General features: G+C 40.0%; 1 protein-coding gene across 3 annotated transcripts in view; it reads right to left on the bottom strand.

Moving 5' to 3' along the window:
* Window positions 1–1622: 1622 nt before the first annotated feature.
* usp13 (ubiquitin specific peptidase 13) overlaps window positions 1623–21000 on the bottom strand; it is a 33118-nt gene continuing 13740 nt past the window's right edge. The window contains exons 9-21 of one of the 3 annotated variants that reach the window (XM_086048002.1): window positions 20855–20926; window positions 19938–20043; window positions 18106–18231; window positions 17537–17690; window positions 16212–16386; window positions 16057–16145; window positions 14570–14692; window positions 11547–11570; window positions 11099–11242; window positions 7397–7569; window positions 6033–6222; window positions 5644–5728; window positions 1623–4601 (exon numbers count right to left, since the gene is read on the bottom strand). In XM_086048002.1, coding sequence (XP_085904128.1) covers window positions 4505–4601; window positions 5644–5728; window positions 6033–6222; window positions 7397–7569; window positions 11099–11242; window positions 11547–11570; window positions 14570–14692; window positions 16057–16145; window positions 16212–16386; window positions 17537–17690; window positions 18106–18231; window positions 19938–20043; window positions 20855–20926 — 1558 coding nt within the window. In that variant the 3' untranslated portion in view covers window positions 1623–4504. The remainder of the gene's footprint in view (window positions 4602–5643; window positions 5729–6032; window positions 6223–7396; window positions 7570–11098; window positions 11243–11546; window positions 11571–14569; window positions 14693–16056; window positions 16146–16211; window positions 16387–17536; window positions 17691–18105; window positions 18232–19937; window positions 20044–20854; window positions 20927–21000) is intronic. The other 2 variants (XM_086048004.1, XM_086048005.1) reach the window with 2 other exon arrangements.

Raw genomic sequence — 21000 nt, 5'->3', positions numbered from 1 at the left:
AACAAAAAAGAACCGGCTGACTATGAAGCTCACTAGTACGTTAAATACGACACAGCTGTAGTGCTAGGAATTTTGGAATTACAATATGACTTACTGATAACATTTTCTGATAACCCCAACCATTAGAGCGACAAATTTCCCCAAATGTGTTTTAATTGTTGAAATTAATCATGATTATTGGATCAGTAAATAAGTTAAAACCATTTGCATAGCAACTAATTCATCACATGGAGTCGTGACATTTTTTATGAGTGCAAGAATTTAGTGTCACGAAGATTAGGACAGCCATTATTGCTTATTTACACTGAATGGAGATACAAGCTTAACTTAGTATTACAATCTAAAAACATCAAATGTGTGAGTATAAGGGTCAAACTGAATATAAAGGTAAATACACAATTTTATTGGAATTAGGTTGGAGGAAAAAAAGCTTATAATTTCCTGAGAACAACATTGAGATATTAGAAAACTCATTTCAAGAGAATAAAATTGCTATTTTATGAGGAAAAAAAAGTCATGACAGGAGAATCTATTTGTTGCATTGCAGAAAAAGAGATTGTAATGTACCAGGAACAAAGATGAAGAAAAAAAACATTTAATGTGAACAAAGTTGAAATGAAGAAAAACTAATCTGCCGGTAATCTAAAATCTAATGTAATTTAGCAGAGATAAATGTATAATCGTTATGTGGTGGGGGAAAAGTTGTATGTTTATGTAACACAAGCGTAAGCAAATGTATTAAGATGAGGACTTCACTTCAGTTTTGTCCTTTTGCAGTGGAGCCCAAATACTCCAAAGGACATGAATCCAAATGATTTGTCCTCCTTTCATTGCCACTTGATGTGCAATTTAATATATTTGGGGGGGGGCAAAAGCAACAGTATAACAGTATACTACATTCTGCTCATAAAACTGTTTTATCCGTCCTATTTGTCCATGTGATGAATTAGTCACTGTATTCTAAACTCTTTGGCTTGATTTTATTCAGTAATCATTATCTTGCCTTATGACTATCAATCTATAAATGTGCCTAGTCAACTTCCATTACATGTCAAGTTCTTGTACTCATTTAAAGTTTTTGTCCAAGATATAAATGGTTGGGGTTTATAAGAGTTATCGGTAGCCTACTTTATGAACATGTGTGAAACAAATGATCTTTTGATGGGAGGACATTGAAATTATGCGCTTTATATACATCATCAATCTGTTTAGTTCGACACTGTAATGCATATTACTCTCTCTGTATAATCACAATGAACGCATTAGAACCTTTAAAATGAACAATATGAAAGTAATCTTTTCGAAATAAACAGTTGTTATACATACAAATGCCGTGCATATGTGTCTTTCTGTTGTTCACAAAGAAAAAAACCCACATGCCTTATTGGGGGGGCGGCTAATGAACAATGGCTGCTCCATTTTTAGGTTAGAATTTAGAAGTTAGTTGTGCTGCTTGGGTACTTATTGCAGTGTGGCATACTTTGCAAACTGTGTGCCATGTCCAATTTATTTTCTTTCTTGATACTGTAAATCTAGCCTTAATTATGGCAGGTCATCCATGCATCCTGGTTATTTTTATTTTTTATAAAAAAAAAAAATTAAAAAAAAACAACAAACAAGAGTGGACAAAATGTTGTTTATTAAATTACCCAAACATCGTAAGTAAACAGTGCCATTAAGCATACTGGCATGACTATTCACATACGGCTAAGCCATATCAGGATAACGCATACATTTCAAAAGTCAACGTAAAACAATCTCTCGAGGAAAACTAAAAGAATCGGCACAAATCTGTTTCCAAAAAAAGGCAACAAAGAACCACTTGAACATTTAGTTACATGAAAAGAAAGCCCAGCAAAGTACAATCTTACAATCCAAATAACTAGAATGTCAACGTATAGTGCACATGCTAACAGTGGAGACGAACTCAACCCTATCTTGAACAACAGCTGGAAGGGAAAGCTCAGACAGAACATACACGCATGATAACACGATCGGGTGCTTGGAGATTAACAGAATATTACATGGCAACAGAAGATTAGAAGACATTCATCACTCGACACCGTGGAGATGACTTCACCAGGCGGCCGCTGATCACATGACATCCATCCATTTGACACGCCAGCCACGACTTGCATAGAGATGTTTGATCATTCGCTCACTGCCTTGGGAGTTACCCAGATTACGTTGTGAGATATACTGCATTTAAACTTGCCCGGGGACCTTATAGGCACGGTGTAATTTAAGGGAAGCACTGCTGAAAATATTACATTAGCCCTCAAGGAGAAACGCGTCAGAAACCTGAGGTACTATTGTGATATTTGGGTGTCTATTTCCTCTTAAAGCGGAAGTCAACCCAAACATATTTTTTTCAAGAATATGTTCTATGCAGGCCCACTAGTGGAAACACGGCATTCTGATTGATATTGCGTTTGTGGAATATGAGTCAAGCAGCAAGATCCACCCGTTTCAAGCCATATCGGGGGGCGGCCATTTTGTCACTTCTGTCGACTGAAAATGACATCACAGGGCTCAGATAACGACCAATCATGGCTCCGCTTCAGAAAACAGGTCAGCTGTGATTGATTGTTACCTGAGCCCTGAGCAACTGTGATGTCATTTTTAGTTGACAAAAGTGACAAAATGGCCGCCTCCAGTGATGGCTAAAAACGGGTGGATTAACTCTCATTCCACAAACGCAATATTTATCAGAATGCCTTGTTTCAACTAGAGGGTCTGCATAGAACATATTCATGAAAAAAATGTTTGGGTTGACCCCCTTTTAAGAAATATGAATCTCAAGTCTTAAAAATGAGAGCAGGCTCAAATCGGCAGAACTTCCCTTAAGGATGAGATGACGTACTGCATTTACCCCAATATTTACTCAACTGCAGAGTGTCTATTGGTGAAAGGCTCATTTATTTTAAAGCCACACAACATTCCGTAGTCATACAGTTGACGCACGATGATGTCAGCACAGTAGTCCGACATTCCCTTTAACAGACACCGTCTCGTCTGTTTGGTTTAATACTACCACCAAAGGCGACTTTGTACCACCATTCCACAACCTGGAAAAAGGTGGGATGGGAAAAATTCTCGCCAACTCCTTGCTCTACTTGCTTTCACTTCAAAGTTCAGCTTTACAGATGCCACGTCTGCTCTGCATTTGGGTGATGACTACTGCGACGCACGTTGCTATCAGTCATAATAAAGGTAATTCCAGCTACCTAGTGTTATTTTTTTTCCTTGAGGGGAACAAAGGAAGTGTCTATTTGAAGTCTTAAGTTTATTTATTAATTTGGGATACGGAGGCCTCTATTTGAGGAAATACGGTAGGGGTACAGTGAAGCCCCACATAACCGCGGCTCAGCATTCGCGAGTTCGTCTATTCGTATGTCGGAGTTAGTTGAGGAGTGTCATGTGACGATTCATGCTATGCTGCCATCTTGTGGCATCGAAACGCAATCACAAACCTTTTTTGGGGGGGAATCAACTACTTGCACATGTTTGACCCTATTTAAATGGAGCGTATTAAAACCAAAAGATGTTTTGAGTTATTGTTTGTGTTTATACATTCACCACAGGTCTATACAATCCAGTAGGTTTGCTTGTAGTACATATTGCTTTGGACATGAACACTGACGATATGCATAGATGAACTGAATAAAAATTAGTTGCAAGTAGAAGAACCCTTTTTTTTTTTTTTTTTTTTCTCCCAATGCAGAGGCGTTGGCTTTATCTGTATTAAAGGACCCAAAATGTAGTAGCAAGGACCTCAATATCATCGATAGTATAGAGTTTCTCTCATGAACTTACAGCAGTAGTAGAGTTAACATTTTAAACAATCACATTCACTTCCGTGTAGCTGGTGTAGACTCCGTTTGTGCGTGGGGTGCAAAATACTATTGATACAAAAAAAAAGGGTTTTCAGAGAAGGTAAATACTTCAATGTTGAACATTTTTGCAGGGCTGATTTCCTGTTATTAAAAGTGAAAAACTAGCCAATTAAATCGGGTAAGGGTTGAGCTATTATGAAGCCACAAAAAAGGTATTATTTGTCCGGTGTCCAAATATGTCAATTTCAAAGGGAAAAATGTTTTTCTTCCTATCAGAAATAAAAGGCTTTGACTTATTACAATACATATAGAAAATGTACTTTTTGGAAAATCCTGACACGCTATATGAAGGCGTCTAAGAGGTACCGGTGAGATATGATGTTGCATTACTTTGTGGGCAGAGCACGCCAGACATTGCACACGTCCCTCTGTACTGACTGTAGACAACAACAAGCGCATTCAACTCAACAGAACAAAACACAAAACGAGCACATCACTTTCCCTTTGTGAACAGAGTTGCTCCTCGCTGACCTCGTGGTTAAGGCAGGTAGCTGGTGTGAGGTGACGTTTCCATGGTTACCACTGAGGCTGTGGGTACTGTTGGGAGCAATTCTCCCAGGTGGATGACAGTGGTTCATTGATTAAGAAGGGGCTGACGGGTGCTAACTTTAACTGCTTGATAGTCGATGGTAAAAGTAGATGTAGCCCAAGTCTTTTGGAGGCCTTTCTGATAAACACACTTTGTGGTCGTTGTAGATCACCCACCTGCAGAAAGAGGGACACGTGTCATCGTATCACGTATTGTTTAAGAGGGGACACTATGGAAAACCAACTTTTTTTGGTTGCTTGTATACAAATACACAACCAAATACAGTGGTGCCTTGAGAGACGTGGGAGGCGGGATAAAGGTTGGCTGATTTCATCCAGACAATAAATGGCAAGTGTAAATGATCATTCTCGATCCTTGGTGTATTTGGACTAAAGCAGGGGTGTTCAAACTTTTTGCAAAGAGGGCCTGATTTGGTGAGGTGAAAATGCGGGGGGGCGGCGACCATTTAGCCTGACTTTCTTTTTTGCATGGAACACCAATAAATCCAAGCACATTTTAGCCAACCAGTCTGCCTTTTGTTTTTGACTTTTTAATTGACATTTCAAGATTCTTAAACATGCCTTTTGGTCCATTTGAAACATGACATATCACTAGCAAATAAATGTTCACTGAACTTTTAGATTTAAAACCGGTCAAATAAGTAAAAGTATTCACCAGTGCAAATTACATTTCAAACATCAATAACAATTGTCAATTAAATGTTCTCAACATATTAATTATATGACAGGGAAATATGTAAAATATACATATATATCATATTCACCAGTACAGGCCAGGGTCTGTACTAAACTTTCTGAAGATGGTGGATCATTGATGTCACTGAAGCGGAGTTTTGTAGATAAAATGTAGTTTGGTATGAGCATTAAAGTCCCCTGTGAGCATGTTGAGCAGACAGAGACGAGAAGTAATAAAATATATCTTAATAAATAAAGAGTTTCTCGAGTAATTACGAAGCCATTACCACAGAAGAACCGCATTCAGCCTGACATTCTTTTTCACATGGAACAAGCACATTTTAGCAAACCAGTCCACAGAGGAATGGTGAGTAAAAAAAGATGATTTGGGGGCATATAGGTTCTTATTTTCAACATAAATGCAATTGTCAATTTTGTAAAGTAAAATACAATAAAAAAAATAATAATAATGATGAATAAATACAAGTATATTTGAAAGGAATGCATTGTCTTGTCAACTCACCTGCCTTCCTTTTTAATGTGACAAACATAGTGTCCAGACATTGTGGATGCTCCCATGTGACTGATGACGGCGAAGAGCTCATAACCTGAGGTAAGAAATGTTAACAATGGTTTTCAATGAAGGTAAGTGAAATGAATACATTTGAATATAGCACAAATATAATATAAACACAATAATATACATATATACTAAATGAAAATAGACACGCACTACGACTTCAATTAGTTCAAATGGTACAAGCTACTTAATATATGAATGTGAAGGTCTATTGAGTCAGAGATTCTCCTTTCAAATAATAAAACAAGATTAAAATGTTCTTTGTAGTCCTTGCATTCATACAAAATGAATGGAGATGTAAAAGTACAGACAAAAGAATGTCATTGACTCACGTCCCGGTCCGTCTTTGACACGCGGTCCCGACGTGTCCCGGTCTGGGGACAATGTGGAGTCACTGTGCGAGTTGGCGTTGAACAAAGCGTTGTCATTGGGCTCCGTGTCAGCCACGTTGGAAAGGGCGTCGCTCTCCTCCTCCTCCGGGTGGGTGAAGATCCAGTCGAGCGCTCTCTCAAGGTTGTTGTTCTTCAAAATGAAAACACACACAAAACAAATTTAAATGTCCTGCCTCCATAAATAACTGGAGGTTTTTTTTTTTGGGTTTGATGGAATTCATTATGTAGACTGAATGGTCACAACATAAAGTAATGTTATCAGGCTATGTGATGCAGTGCAGGTTCTCACCAATACAAACTGTAATCACAATAATAAATATGAACATTCTCAGGAATGATCATCCATCTATTTCATTATCATCTTTCCACTGGATTTCATTCAATTATGCAGATTAATCTAATGAAGTGTTTTTTCGCTCCCTCCCATTGTCCATCTTTCGTGGGGAAATCAACCCAAACATATTTTTTTCAAGAATATTTTCCCAGCGGGCACACTAGTTGAAACACGGCATTCTGAAAAATACTGCATTTGTGGAATAAGACTTAATCCACATGTTTTTAGCCATCACTGGGGGCGGCCATTTTGTCCCTTCTGTCGACTGAAAATGACATCACAACTGCTCAGGGCTCAGGCAACGACCAATCACGACTCAGCTTCAGAAAACAGGTCAGCCCCCCACAAAATGGCCGCCCCCAGAGATGGCTAAAAACGGGTGGATTAACTCTTATTCCACAAACGCAATATTTATCAGAATGCCTTGTTTCAACTAGCGGACTTGCATAGAACGCATTCTTGAAAAAAATGTGTTTGGGTTGACTTCCCCTTTAAGGTAGCCCCTCACAAAATCAACCTATTCTAGATATTTTTGTAGTGGCACGTGTCCATCGCCGCTTAAGCTTCTCCCAAGGATGTTTTTAGGGGATCCAAAATAGATGCGTGATTCCTGGAGAATGTGCCTCCATGTAGCGCATGAGGAAGAAGTGTGAGATGGCTTACTTGGGTCAGTGAGGTTGAGGAAAGAAAAAAAAAAAAAATAGTACCTCCTCCTTATTTTGAGCTAATAATAACCTCCGTGGTGAGAGCCCCCCTCCAGCTTCACATTAATTAAAAGCAATATGTGTTTATTTGTGCGCTCATACTGCGCTAGATGACAAACAAGTATGCTTTGGCTCTATTTCCGTGCCTTAATAACAACCCACTGCTATTGTTATTATAGTGAAAACTCCAAAGTCGAACCCCATTTAAGGTGACACACGCTATTTCTTGTCCTGCTGAAATCATCTTATTTGTTAGCGTGACTGACCGTGGCTTTGAGCGCCTGGATGGTGTGAGTGCGAGGGAAGCCCATCGAAGTGAGGATGGCGATACTCTCCTCGGGGGGCGAGTTGTCCAGCGGGGCGGCGCCCATGGGACTGTCTGCACTGCTGAAAGGGCCCGGGCCCAACATGGAGGGCAACGTGAGTGGCTCGGCAAAGTCTGCAGAAAAGGAGAAGCCAGTGATTTGTTGACCGCATTTACTTGACACAGAACAACATCATTATTCCCCATTGAAATGAAATGAAAGATTCCATAAACCGGTCCAGCTTTAAAATGTTTTTGTTTTTTAAATAACTTTTTTGGTGTATGTGTTTTTAATCAAATCTGTGCCTGAGCTGTGTGCCTCGAAATGCAGCGTGGCCTTGTGAATGATCAGGAATATGGCCATGTAGTCTCTGAGAGCCTCTACACATGAGTTTTGTTTTGGCCTACTGTAGTTGCTTGCGGGTGTTCTCATTTTGTATTCGTGGGTTTGACTGTTCCGTTCAATAACCGACTGAAAGTGAATCTGCGACGGAGCCCCCCACCACCACCACCACCACTTCATTCAAGCAGCGGCATATCTGAAACTCGCTCGTGAATCAAATTTTGGCCGCACAAAGCAAAGAATAATAATAATAAAAATGGCAAGAAAAAAAAAATAGACCCAGTAGTATAGTAGTAGTACAGTGTAACTATCTATCCACCGTTTATTTATTTATTTTTAAATCTTGTCTATTCATTTTGGTGCTTAGACCAAAGTACTCTTCCATGTGCTGCAATCTTTGGTGTCTTGTTAGGTTTAATTAATTGATAGCATTTTTGTGTCTACATTTTGTGCTAGCGTTAGGCTAGTATGCTAGCTAACACTACTGATGAACCTCATGTGAAGGTTTGCTTGTGTTGAATAATCTACTGAATCGTTTATGAAACATGGGTTAATTTTTGTGTACAATCTAGATGCATGGAGTCGATTATGGTTCACTCCATTTTAAGTGCTTTTTTGTTTTGAATTGATAAGCAATTACAAACTCCTTCCACGACACAAACAGTCTGGGTTACCGCCACTGTATACTGTAAACATTTACCAAAATATGATCAACAAACACCGCAAATTTGCCTAAATAGCGGCTATTTCTGCATTACAAAAGTAAATTTATGGCACATAAAAATCTTTGGTAGGTGAACTGCGATATAGAGTGGGAATACTTTAGTACAGCATGTACATTAATGAACGTGTAAATAAAGCATCTTCAAATGCGAAAGTGAATTCTTCATCTGTTTGTGCACTTCTGTGAGACTAAAATCAAAGTGAAGTGGCCCTTCAGCAAGGACACTGCGACTGTAATTATGGATGGCCATAAACAGCCTTCATTAATCTCGCTGCCATAAAAGAAAAAGGCAAACTCCTTATCTACCCGCTAATGCCTTTATCTCCTTGTTTTGTGTGCTTTCCATTGCCACGCAATGTGTTGTCTAGCCGCCAGAAAACTAAAGAGGTGAATAAATAAATGGCACGTTTACAAGAGGAGTTAAATGTCTGTTAAACTGCTTGTTTCCACTCAACTTCTAATGGAGCCCTTCTTCCTTAATGTGCATATCGCTCAGCATTGATGACAGTGTTTATAGTGTCGCCGGTTCTTTGGCTAAAAGCCTCAAAGACGCGGGTCCGCAGTTCAAAAATCTATTTCCAACAAAACCACATCAGGTTCTGTATCATATCTCAGGTTTTGATGATGTCAGTGCATTTACTTTGTCAATATACTCTCATAGGATGACATGATCATCCAAAATATACCTTCGTCACACTTTGTGGACATGTAGTTGATAGACGCGCAACAGGTCATAATAACAAATAGGACCAAAGTCAAAGAATGATTTTTAACAAACCCGCATTGAGTAATGCATCTGATTAAAGGCATGCAAAGGCTTTCCAAATATCCAATTATTTTCTCAATATATCAATTGTCATGTGATTTTATGACCAAAAATGACTTGCTTTGGTCCTTCACTAAAAGTACTTTCAAGGTTGATAGCCTCTCCGCGCATTACTTTTTGTAACCAATGGAAATAAGTAGTAAAGAACGTTTCAACAAACCACCATTAAGTAATACCTCAAATTAAAGGTGTCGATGAGGGCTTTCCAAATCTGTAATTATTTTGTCAATTCATCACATTTTATGTGATCTACCGGCCACAAAAATCCTTACTTTGTTTGAAAAGATCACCAAACTCCACAATTTCAAACTTTACAATGTCGATTACTCGTCACCTGTTTACATTTTGGAGACAACAGACACTGCTAAATAGTAAGTCAAAATAAACCAAAAAATATTTTTCAAAGATTTTCATTTTGATAATAAGAATTGAAATTACGATTATCAAAACAATCATTTATGTTTGGGTATAAAACAAGAAAATGTTTAAACGTAAAAAAAATATAAGGACAAATAAATTTCTTTTAAACACTATGTAAATTCCTTTTGGACCAAACAAAATGTATCAAATTCGTTATTTTAAAATAACAAAGGTACAAATTATAATTCAAGCGTGATTTCCTTGGGTAAAGAAACGGTGCGTGATACAAATGCATATTAATAATCGTTTTTATGATTATGCCAATTTTGTCATCGTAGAGTGTAAGAATCGTAATTGTAATTGAATTTCGATTAATTGCACAGCCCTATCACATGTCATGTGATGTTTTTTGCAAATGATAAACAAATACCTAAAATGATAGCCAATCACACTGTGTCATATGGAAGCCCTTTCAATGAGGGTTTTCCAGCTACGTCATTATCTTGTCAAATGAAAATGTCCCCAATGTCCACCACTTCTTAAACCCGCGAATCAACAAAAAAACCAATATATTACACCACTTCCAATGATATTATTTAGTCTTAAAGCAGCCTATTTCGCAACAGTCGCCTTCAAACTTAAAAGCAAGCGGCTGCTCTCATGTCTGTGCACTCTTGCGGCCTTTTACCATGCAACAAGGGTAATAAAAGTGACACAAGTTAGGGCCTCGCTGGAACATCTCGGCTGCAAAGCTCTGACAGACTTGATGGTGTTGTCACGGACACACGCGCCCCGATAAACGACCAGAGTCAACAAAAGCTGTCCTGATCCGGCGAAGATTTGACTCGTCTCTCACTTTGTATTACCTTTGAGTTTAAAAGGCCCCATACCAATAAACGTGCCTTGTCTCTGTGTGTTACTTCCTTACGCCTGCATCCTCGAGGAGGTGGAAAAGCTGACACAGTTGCTGCACAAGTGATTTTGGCGGAATTGAGGACACGCTTCCCCCCACCCGGAAAAAGACCAACTGTGACATTTACTGTATATGGAAAAGCTATGAAAATATGATATGTGATCTCTGGAGTTGCTTCATTTCAATACAAATGAATCAAACGGAAGCACTGACAAAACATATACAGGTAAGTTTGTTGTTCTTGCAAGGCCATGGGAAATTATCCAATTTCAGTTCATTGGTCCAAAAATGTGTAATCGTTCACCAAAACGACGCATCTTTGTTGATCTGTCTAGGTCAACGATGTATAGTAGCAAGCACACAAACAATGAAACAGTGAAGTCAATTCACCACAATATGTCCCCTTTAACTTGCATGGAAAAGAACGTGTTTCCAAATATTCACCAGTTTGAGTGCAGTGACCAATATATGTCCAGCGGGGCCCTGCAAGATTCTTACCGGGCTCCTCCATGTGGGCTATGATCCAGTTGAAGGCCATCTCAGGGCCCATGTTGCCAGTGTAGTAGACAGCCTTCCTGCAGGCCTCTAGCGGGAAGCCCATCTCTGCCAGCTGCATTACTGCTGCCTCATCTATTTCCGGAGCTAAGGGATACAACGGAGAGCGCCATCAATAACTTAAAACATACACACACACGCGCACGCGCGCGGTTGCTCATTCGCATGTGTTGGCGTCATAGCAACCAGCGACTCCCACTCTCTCTTTGGGCCTCATTAAGCAAAGAGACCGGAAGACAATGAGCCCCGGGGATGTTTCTTCAGCGCACGCCGATTTATCACGGAGTGCGTACGCAAACAAGAAAGTGTTGTGCACCTGCTCGGGCATGCGCGCTCAGCGCTTTGGCTCAATGTGTCATCGTGTTAATGAGAGGAGAGGCAATATACTCACAATCTAAGGAGCTCATGGAGTTATCTGGAACAGAGGAGAAAGGGATGAATCACACACTGCTTCCATATACGTATGCGCTCGCATGCCTTTGGGTCTCAAGTGATTACAAATACACGGATTGAATAAATCAGTAAGAACACGATGCTACACAACCTCCATTGCTAATATCACAGCTGAATTAGCCAGTTAGCCTTAATATTCCAGCGCTCCGATGTCATGCTGGCTTTCATTTAGACAACACGATGGAAACTCCAAAGTCAAATGCCCCCAAGAGGTAGGGTCTACATTTTTGAAAATTCCATGCCCCAAAAAAATGATCAGTCCCAATATATGATCATGTTTATGTTTTTAGAGGACTTTGAGCAATCTATTACTAAGATGAGAAAAATTCCTCCGGGTCCACGTTCTGAAGCTTCAGGAAAAAAACGGAATCCCTTTTTTTTCCTCACTAATGCAAGTATATCACTGATGGAATATGTTCACCGATATTGTTACAGGAATGATATGAGGGAACCACACAGTAAAAGTGTGTTACATTACATCTCCTCATTTTATGTATGCTTAATGTGCAAGAAAACTGTTTCAACAAGTTTTATCTTCTTCATTAACATCGACATTGTGATTATGTACAATATCTTATGTACTGCTATAATACCTTTATTATTGGCAAAACATGGCAAGTTACTTCACCCCACTGCTAGTTTTAATTGGCCATTACCAGGAAGAAATGTGTTGAAAACAGGGTAGAAGGCAAACATTTGTGCTCAATGAGGCGCGGGAGTCTCGGGGAGCGGGAGAGACAATAGGGTCAACATGATTAATCACTGCTCATGCCGGCCTGAGGACAATGGGGCCAGTGGATCATTTGCAGCAGACATAAGTCATCATACAAATGGGGATTAAATAACTCAGCAAAAGTGCTGAAAAAGAACATTTTGTTCTCCCTAACCTCTTTTCGTCTCTTTGCTCAAACGACAATAACAAGATTCTGTGGAGAGAGAGAGAGAGAGAGAGAGAGAGAGACAGAAGTGTGACAACTAATGCAGCATTTTATAATCTTTATGAAAGGTTGATTTGTTTAATGGTTCAAGTCATAGTCAAGTCAATGATAACTAAATAAATGAAATAAACTGAGTAAAAGTTGTGGGCTCACTATTTGGCAAGCCGGGCATGCCTTTACTGTAAAGTGGAAATCATATGAAGTTTCAGGGAATTTCAAAATAGAATGGGAAAAAAAATATCATTCCGGGTATTTTCATGCGTTGATCCTTTCAAATAAATGTGCTGCTGTCAGAAATAGATGAGCAACTGCGGGCATGTCACATCAAGGCACTTTTAAAGGTGCACATGGAGCTGGAGATAGCAGGCAATGCACTGTGTCCAGCCCTCAAACAAAACATGAATGCAAACTTCTGTCGGAAATGTAAGTGCATGTCCAGCACATGATTTCCTACACAAAAGACGTGACGCTGTGTGTTTGCACGACTCCTTCTTGGAGAAAATGTTCAAAGGGTGAGAGCATTGTGAATACACTGTGCCTTCTACAATATTTATGCGGACGTTGAGCAGGAGATGGAGCTGAACTTTTCGAGCGACTCAAGGAACAATATTGTTGTTAAAATCACAAGTGGCGGGAAGCATCGGGGGCACATTTGCAAGCAGACAATGCAACGTCAATCTGGAAACAGACAGTGTGCAAATATATCGCCCACAAAATCTGATTATACGGCGATTACAACTATGCCGTCTAGCAGATTATTACAAGTGATGTGAAAACACAACAGAACCTCCAAAGTCGAACGAGGTCAACCAAAATTTCCTGGAAAAACATGCTTCAAAAGTCCAACAAGACTTGGTGTTCAAACGAGAGGTGCAACGATTAATCGATGAATTGACAACAAATTAATTATCAGATTAATTTCACTTTATTAGGCATTTTTTCTGACCCCCCGGACCGGCCGGATGCACATTTTTGGGGCGGGACGTGGTAGGTGACAAATTTTTAAAAATAGCTGGACTAAGCATGGCCGGAAGTGGATTTTAGTCCGGCCCACTAATCGGCCCTCATGCGTTTGACTACCGCATTGATTCACGTGACCGACGCATTGTGCTGTTGGCGACAGGTCTGCAGCACATGCCACGCACCCATCAGGAATTGTTGCTGCTCTGATCGGTCCATTATGTCACATGTTGCGATGACATACAGTTTCCCACACGGAGAGGATGCACCACGCAGCTCGCTACTGCTGCAAAGCAAGCTAGTTTGGCAATAAAATTAAATGCAGTCTAGTCATCGCGGTCCCTTTATGGTTGTAGCTGGCACGATATCCATTGTTGTCGCTGTCTTTTTGAAGCAACGCCTCCCGACTTGGAACTCAATTAATAATTTTTATTAATTAAGGGCGGGAGGTCGCGGCCGGAAGGGTCCCCAGGTCAAGGGCGGAGGGTCGCGGCCGGACCGGCAAAAAAGGGACAAGTGCCCAGCTCTGAATTTACATTATATAATTCTAATATCCCCTTTAAAAGAATAGTGCTCAAAATATTAAGATGTGATTTTGCCCAACATATAATATGACTCCAAAACATGGTTGTCTGAGTGAAAAGAGCATAAGCAATGCTCAGGGAAAACAATGCCCTGTTATAAGACTAAAATAATCAAGAGAAATAAAAAATGAAGGTGTTGAAACACCACCAAGTTGTCAAAAGTGCCATTTTTTTTTTAGTATTCACATACAAAATGCAAATGGTGCCCATGAGCACTGGGGTTGAGTCATAGGAGCTTGTGGGCCATTCAAAGAGGGGAAAAATGGACACTTTCTGATTCGAAACTGACAGAACATGTATACCACGAATGAATTAAAAACAACTACAATTTGCCACGTTTCCTACAATGTAGAACTAGACCCATGTCAAGCAGAGTAGGTACCGTGCAATGGGGCATTATAAGTCACAAAACATAACATTGGCATTGTGAAGTAGCAAAATCCAGCTATTTTAGAGCTATAGTATGTGCATTTGAATACCTCTGGTGTCTTCGGGCAGCACAATGGGTGGCATAAGGTCAGGTAGCTCCTCTTCACCTGATTGCAGCCCTGTGGCCCTCAGACGGCTCAGATCCAGGAAGTCTGGAACATCAATGCCCAAGTCTACACAAAAAAACAGTTGAAACACTTATACGGCTATACAAGACCAGCTTTCTTGATAACAACAGCTTTCTTGTTGATTAGGTTAAATATAGCATAAGCCTTTTTTTAAATGTCATGTTAGCCATCCTTTAGTTGTAGCTGACTTTGGAGCGAGAGGCGGGGTAGACCTTGAACACATACAATAGACAAATTAGCATTTACTCAGATTCACACCAACCACTATGGACAATTTAGAGTCTTCAATGAATCTAATGTGTGTTTTGGAGATGTGGGAGTAAGCCGGATTACCTGGAGAAAACCGGTAAGAACCTTTTGACTGTAAACTATATGTGCTGAACCAACAACTCACCGTACTGCTTTTTCTGATGTTATCTATTTCTTAAATGTTCAAACCTAAAAATAAATAGCTAAGCAACTCTTAATTTCCACAGTATTTGTGCCTTATGAGGCTGTTTTACAAATCATAGCTCACTGCTGCCATCTGTTGGATGATTTACACAGTGCCATCCTCCTGATAGACAACACTTAAAGGTAGTAAACACAACGATGGAGCCATCTTTTCTGCATTCCTCGTTTGCAACTGCCTATACCATCTAGCCATGCACCTTAGCTCCTCCCACAATGATTAATTTAAATATGAATCTTTTATATTACTGTGTGGCAGCATGGTGGCCAAAGGCAAGAAGAACCACCTCACAGTTCGGAGGTTGGGGGGATCAAATCCAGGCTACAGCCTTACTGTGTGCAGTTTGCATGTTCTTCCCATTTTCTCTTCTGACGTTCCAAAACCATGCACGTTAGAATAATTGAAGACTCTACATTGTCCTTATGTGTGAGTGGGTGTTTATCTATGTGTGCATCAATGTGAAGCACGGCGCTCATAAGACCAGTGTTTCCTAATCCTTTTTGATCTAAGGCACATATTTTACAACAGAGAAGATTGTATGGCACACCACCAAACAAAAATGTCACAGAAAAGTGGATACAGACGTTAACTATGAACCTCCTGCCATCTAGTGGAAGTGCATTTAATTGTTTTACTGGCAGAACAGAGATGCATACTATAGACTAACAAAGATTATTTCTAGTAAATAAACAATTTTCGGACCAATTAAGTCAAATTGGATCATTTCTCGCAGTACACTAATCTACCATGGGCAACAGCTTGGGAATTACTGCATTAGAACATAGCTGTGGTACACACATTTTTATACACAATGGTCCCAAAGACTTCAGTGAGAGTTCATTCTCACGTGCAAGACAGATCCACAACAACAGGACAATATGAGTCACAGATGAAGCTGGAGGACCTAAGAGGAATGCAAATAAGAAAAAGTACAGCAGATAAACCTTGCGACAGTTACCTAGTTTCTTTGGCACCCAGTCAACTCCAAATGTGAATTTCTTGATTTGGACTGCCAGATATTCTGGAAACGAGGCAAAGCGGGACGTTCTGAGGAGAAAAGCAAAAAGGAATTAAAGCATAATAAATAAGGGATATAATATGCCGCTATCTTACTTTACTCCTGCTGATTTGGCTTGCAACGCCGAACTCCAGAAGTCTGGCACGTTCTCGGGCTCAGTGAAGGCCTGCAGGCAGGCTGTGAAAGGGATGCGAGCCCTCACCGGCTCAGGGGGGGCTCTCGTGTTCTCCTCGGCTTCCCTCCGCTTGGCCTCGTATGCCAACAGCTCCTCTGGTGGGAGGAAAAGAACAACTTTAGCAACTTTGAAACTGTGTGATCATACTAGAAATACAGAAGGAACCACAGTTTGTTAAAAAGGTTGTTTGAATTCCAATGAGTACAGGGTTATTTTTTGGTTTGTTTAATACTTGATTCATTCAGACGTTAACACATTTCAACAAAATTTCAAGTCACTTCAAAACAAGCAGCTGTTTGGGAAATAATATTAGTAAATGTTCTTTAAAAAAAAGAGGCTTCCAGTTGTTTATTGCCACGATACTCTGAAGATTACTGTCAAACTAAACATAAAACTAATAGACTTACATGTTGTGTATTTAAAACAACAAAATACCCTCTGCTAGCTTAATGCTAACTTACAGTACAATGGGAAAAAATGGGCACACAGGCTAACAATTAGCATTTAGGTGGCTGTGTTGTTACTTGTTACCCTTTAAGCAACAGATATCAAACAAAAACTATGAGTTCAGCAACCCATTACGACAAATATGACAATACTCACAGGCATAGAGGTATATTATTTATCCTCCAACTAATATTATTGCCGTATTGAAAACTGAATCTCCATGACAGTACAGTATACTCATATGAGTGTCTTGTATTGTGCCCATGTGGACAAAGTGTCACACCAGAATGAGCAGCACAACGTGTATTGAAGAAGAAAGTGTTCCAAAAACTGTTCAACTTTATTTAATTATTTAATTACTGTATTTTGTCATAAAGTCTAATGTTATAGAGTGCTATATTTTTTTTGTTAGGCTGGAGCAGATTAATGGCATTTCCATTCATTTCATTGGATTGAAGAAATTAGTATTTTGAGTCAAGAGTTTGGTCGTGGAGCGAGTTAAACTTGTATCTCAAGGCACCAATGTAGCTCTGTAATTCTGGCCCCTATGGATCTTGTATTGAACACACTACAGTACGTGTTGGGTCTGGCTTCACACCCACAAGTCACGCAAAAGCTGTCACAAAAATCTGCAATATCATGCTTTTTTTTTTTTTTTTTTTTTTAAAAGCTGGTTTCCGTTCGCGCAACAGCCACCATTCGAAAATAATGTGTAAGATTATAAACAGATATGTACAGGCAAATTACAACTTTTGTAAGATTCAGTACACCCCGGGGTTGACAGGTATGCGGGTTTACCTCGATTGGTTGCGGCCTCGATGGGGGCTGGCAGCTGGATACAGTAGTCCACCCGCTGAGTGTATCGAACCCGGCGTGTCTGGCAGCACTGGACTCGCTCCTCCACCAGGAAACGGAAGGCATCACTTGGGTTCTCTGAGCTCGTACTGTTCCTCTGCAGATGTATACAGTAGAAAACGATGGCTTTCATGTATTAACTTCACAGCTGTCACATCACATATGCTTAGAATTATGAAATATTATCCGGAATGTCTGTTTTAATATTGAGAGTATTTTCTAGCAGTTCCATTGACTAATCATGTCTTTTTCATTAAGCTAATAATTCATGATGTGAATTTCTCTTTGACGGTACAAAATCATACATTGTAAAACATGGAAGATTATCATCCTAGTTAGGGAGAGGAATTTCACAAAATGTCCTTGTTCGACCTATGGGGGAAATGATGGGAAATTATCATACATTTTTTTATTAAAAATATCTTTATATAAGGTTGCAGTCAAGACAAAGGCATATTTAAATTTAAAGGTCTGCTGCATACAGGTGGATGTGGAGGTTAAATCCAACTCACCTCCACCAAGTTGATCATATGCAGGAAGAACTCTTGTGCATCTTGTTGCCTGTTGGAGGAAAACTCTGGATGTCCCCGGCTGACCAGAGCCTTCAGCATCCGGGGAGAGATGCCTTTCTGTTGGTGCTGGAAAAAAAAAAGAATCAGCATTACACAAAGTGACTGAACAAGACCACATGCCAAACCTGAGTGGTACGTCCCGGTGGAATTATACTTATTGTTATACATAAAAACATACTAAATCGGCCAGGAACAAAATATTGGATGCAGAATGGGGTAATTGGAAATGGGCAATCACTTACTCTCCATTAATAACAGAGGTGGAGGAATGGAGGAAGTGAATAAAAACCTAATGATATTATGTGACAGAATCAATTCCTGGGATTGATGCAAGACGTTTAAAAAAGCGGAATCCTAATTTTACATTTGAATGGCCAATGCTGACAGCCACAGCTCCTGCCCGGACTCTCTCACCCAGCTGTCATTACATGTCCAGACCTGATCTATACCATCATTTGTGGAGGATGACCCACACTTCACACATCAATTACTGAGGCTGATGAGGCTTAAAGCAAATTCACTTCCCAGCTCACCGGATTCCATAATGCTTTAACGGCTTTTCATATCCTGCCAGCTGAGAAGAACGTGTTTGGGATGATAAGGATTTCCTGACGCGAGCAAAACTAGACTAAACTTTAGACTAAACACTTAAAGTGTGTAAACCGGTTTCAACTAGTGGGCTTGCATAGAACATATTCTTGAAAAAAAAATGTTTGCGTTGAATTCCTCCTTAACAAGTGTTCCAAATGAAACCGTGATCGTATCCTGGGATACAAACGGCAGCCATTTTGTGGTCAACTATTGCAGCTTTTCGACTGCACAGTCGTGGCACAACTTGCATCTGTTTGGGACGATTCGTCTTCCATGTCAAAATCATAGCAACTCCGGACTCTTGGAATCATAGGTGACCAGGTACTACAAACATGAATTGACAGCACCTGCTTTAGCAAGGGGAAAAGCAGTAATAGCAAGTCGGGTCATGTTAAGATGTATATGTATCCATCCATCCATTTTCTATTGCGCTTGTCCTTGTTAAGGTTGCGGGTGAGCTGGAGCCTATCCCAGCCGACTTCAGCTTTAGAAGCGAGGTATACCCTGGACTGGTCGCCAGCCAATAGACTGCACATGGCATTCACATTCATAACTATAGACAATTTAGAGTCTTCAATAACATAAATGTTTTTGGAAGGTGGGAGGAAACCGGAGCACCCGCAGAAACCCATGCAAGCACAGGGAGAACATGCTAACTTTATGCTGAGATTCAAACACCGAATCTCAGAACTGTACCGCTATGTACCATGCAGTGTAGAAAAAAAAGGTAGTGATTTTGTGTCACGGGAGGAAGAAGTCAAGGGAAGTAGGGAGCTGGCAGGCAGAGAGCGAAGGAACGGCGCAGTGTTGACGACAAAGTGAAAGAAAGCATTAAAGAGCAAAATAAAGGAAGTGGAAAGAAAGAAAAGAAAGCAATGGTGCAAGTGGAACCGTGACAGCTGTCTTCACAAGCGCTTGGAGCTGCAAATGCGGTGTTGCGGCCAACAGCTATTTTCAGACCGAGAGAAAGACAGTCCAAGCACATTCTTAAAAGCATGCAAATGGTTTGTGTCACTTCGCCTTTGCATCATAAACAGTAAACTGGGTGAAAGCTAATGAGACTCGTTCACACACGTTACTGTACACAGAATTTCAGCGAAAGTGTTTTGTTTGTTTGTTGGCTGACACTGCTAGTAGCATGGTTGCGTGGCTTACGCGGCCAGTTGTGGAACTGAACATACCCAGTTTAATACCTTGTATTCTTCTTTCATCACCTGTTCAATGAGCTCAGATTTCATGGGCGGTTTGGAGTACTGGCCTGAGAGCAGCCCATGGCCCACTTTAGCCCTGTTGGACAAAAAACACAGTTCAAAATAGGACAGCGTAAAATTACTCTTTGTTATATTTGTTCTTCATGATGTCTTCTTTTGTCCGATTATGAGTTTATGTTGTTAAATAGTTGTTGTCAAACATCTTAACTCAATTTAGCCAGTGTCACTCCAATTCCTGCATTCATACACGTCAGGCAGGTTCAATGTTATGAGCGAATACAAGTACTGTAATATTGCAGTTTTACAATGTATGTGTTTTTAATTTCATGATTCATCCATTTTCTATATCATTAATTCTCACTCGTGTTGCGGGTGAGCTGGAGCCTCTCTAAGTTGACTCCAAGTTGGCAAGAGGTACCTCAACTTGGACCTCAACTTTTGGGTTAACACTAATAGCAGTGTTCTCTCTTCCCCTCTCCCGACTTAAATTACCTAATTTGGTTCGACTTAAACCACTTATAACTGACGACTAAGCTTGATATTTGTTCTTATGCTAATGTTATCTCCTTTAATTCAGGGAGGTTACAGACAACAAAATAACCTTCATTAGAAAAAAAAACACTTGATCTGTTTGTATAAATAAGAATAGTGACAATAACATGTTTACCAGGAGATAAAAAGTCACAGGCTGTGACTCCACTCAGGTTTGAGCTTCACAGTCACACTGTTGCAACACACTGGCTTATGCCATAAAACTACAGCAAGATTTATTCAGACATGCTGGAGGAAAGACTCAAGTAAACCCTACAGTACGTGCGTTATCTCAAAACTGCCATGTCTTTGTATTTGCACAAAAATCAACATTGCGTATTGCTGCAGTCACTTACATTTGTGTGGCAAAGTCCTGCGTGGGGTCGAGAGGTGAATAGTCGAATATCCTCTGAAGGTTTCCAACATACCTACAGATCCAAATCCATGTTACACACCCACCAAAGACATGTTTTTCTCTCAGATAATAGTTTCTCATTTCAAC

The sequence above is a fragment of the Filicampus tigris genome, chromosome 12 (genome assembly GCF_054856515.1).
Source record: "Filicampus tigris isolate MCC_2025a chromosome 12, RoL_Ftig_1.0, whole genome shotgun sequence".
Lineage (NCBI taxonomy): Eukaryota > Metazoa > Chordata > Actinopteri > Syngnathiformes > Syngnathidae > Filicampus > Filicampus tigris.
This window is presented reverse-complemented; position numbering and strand designations above follow the sequence as displayed.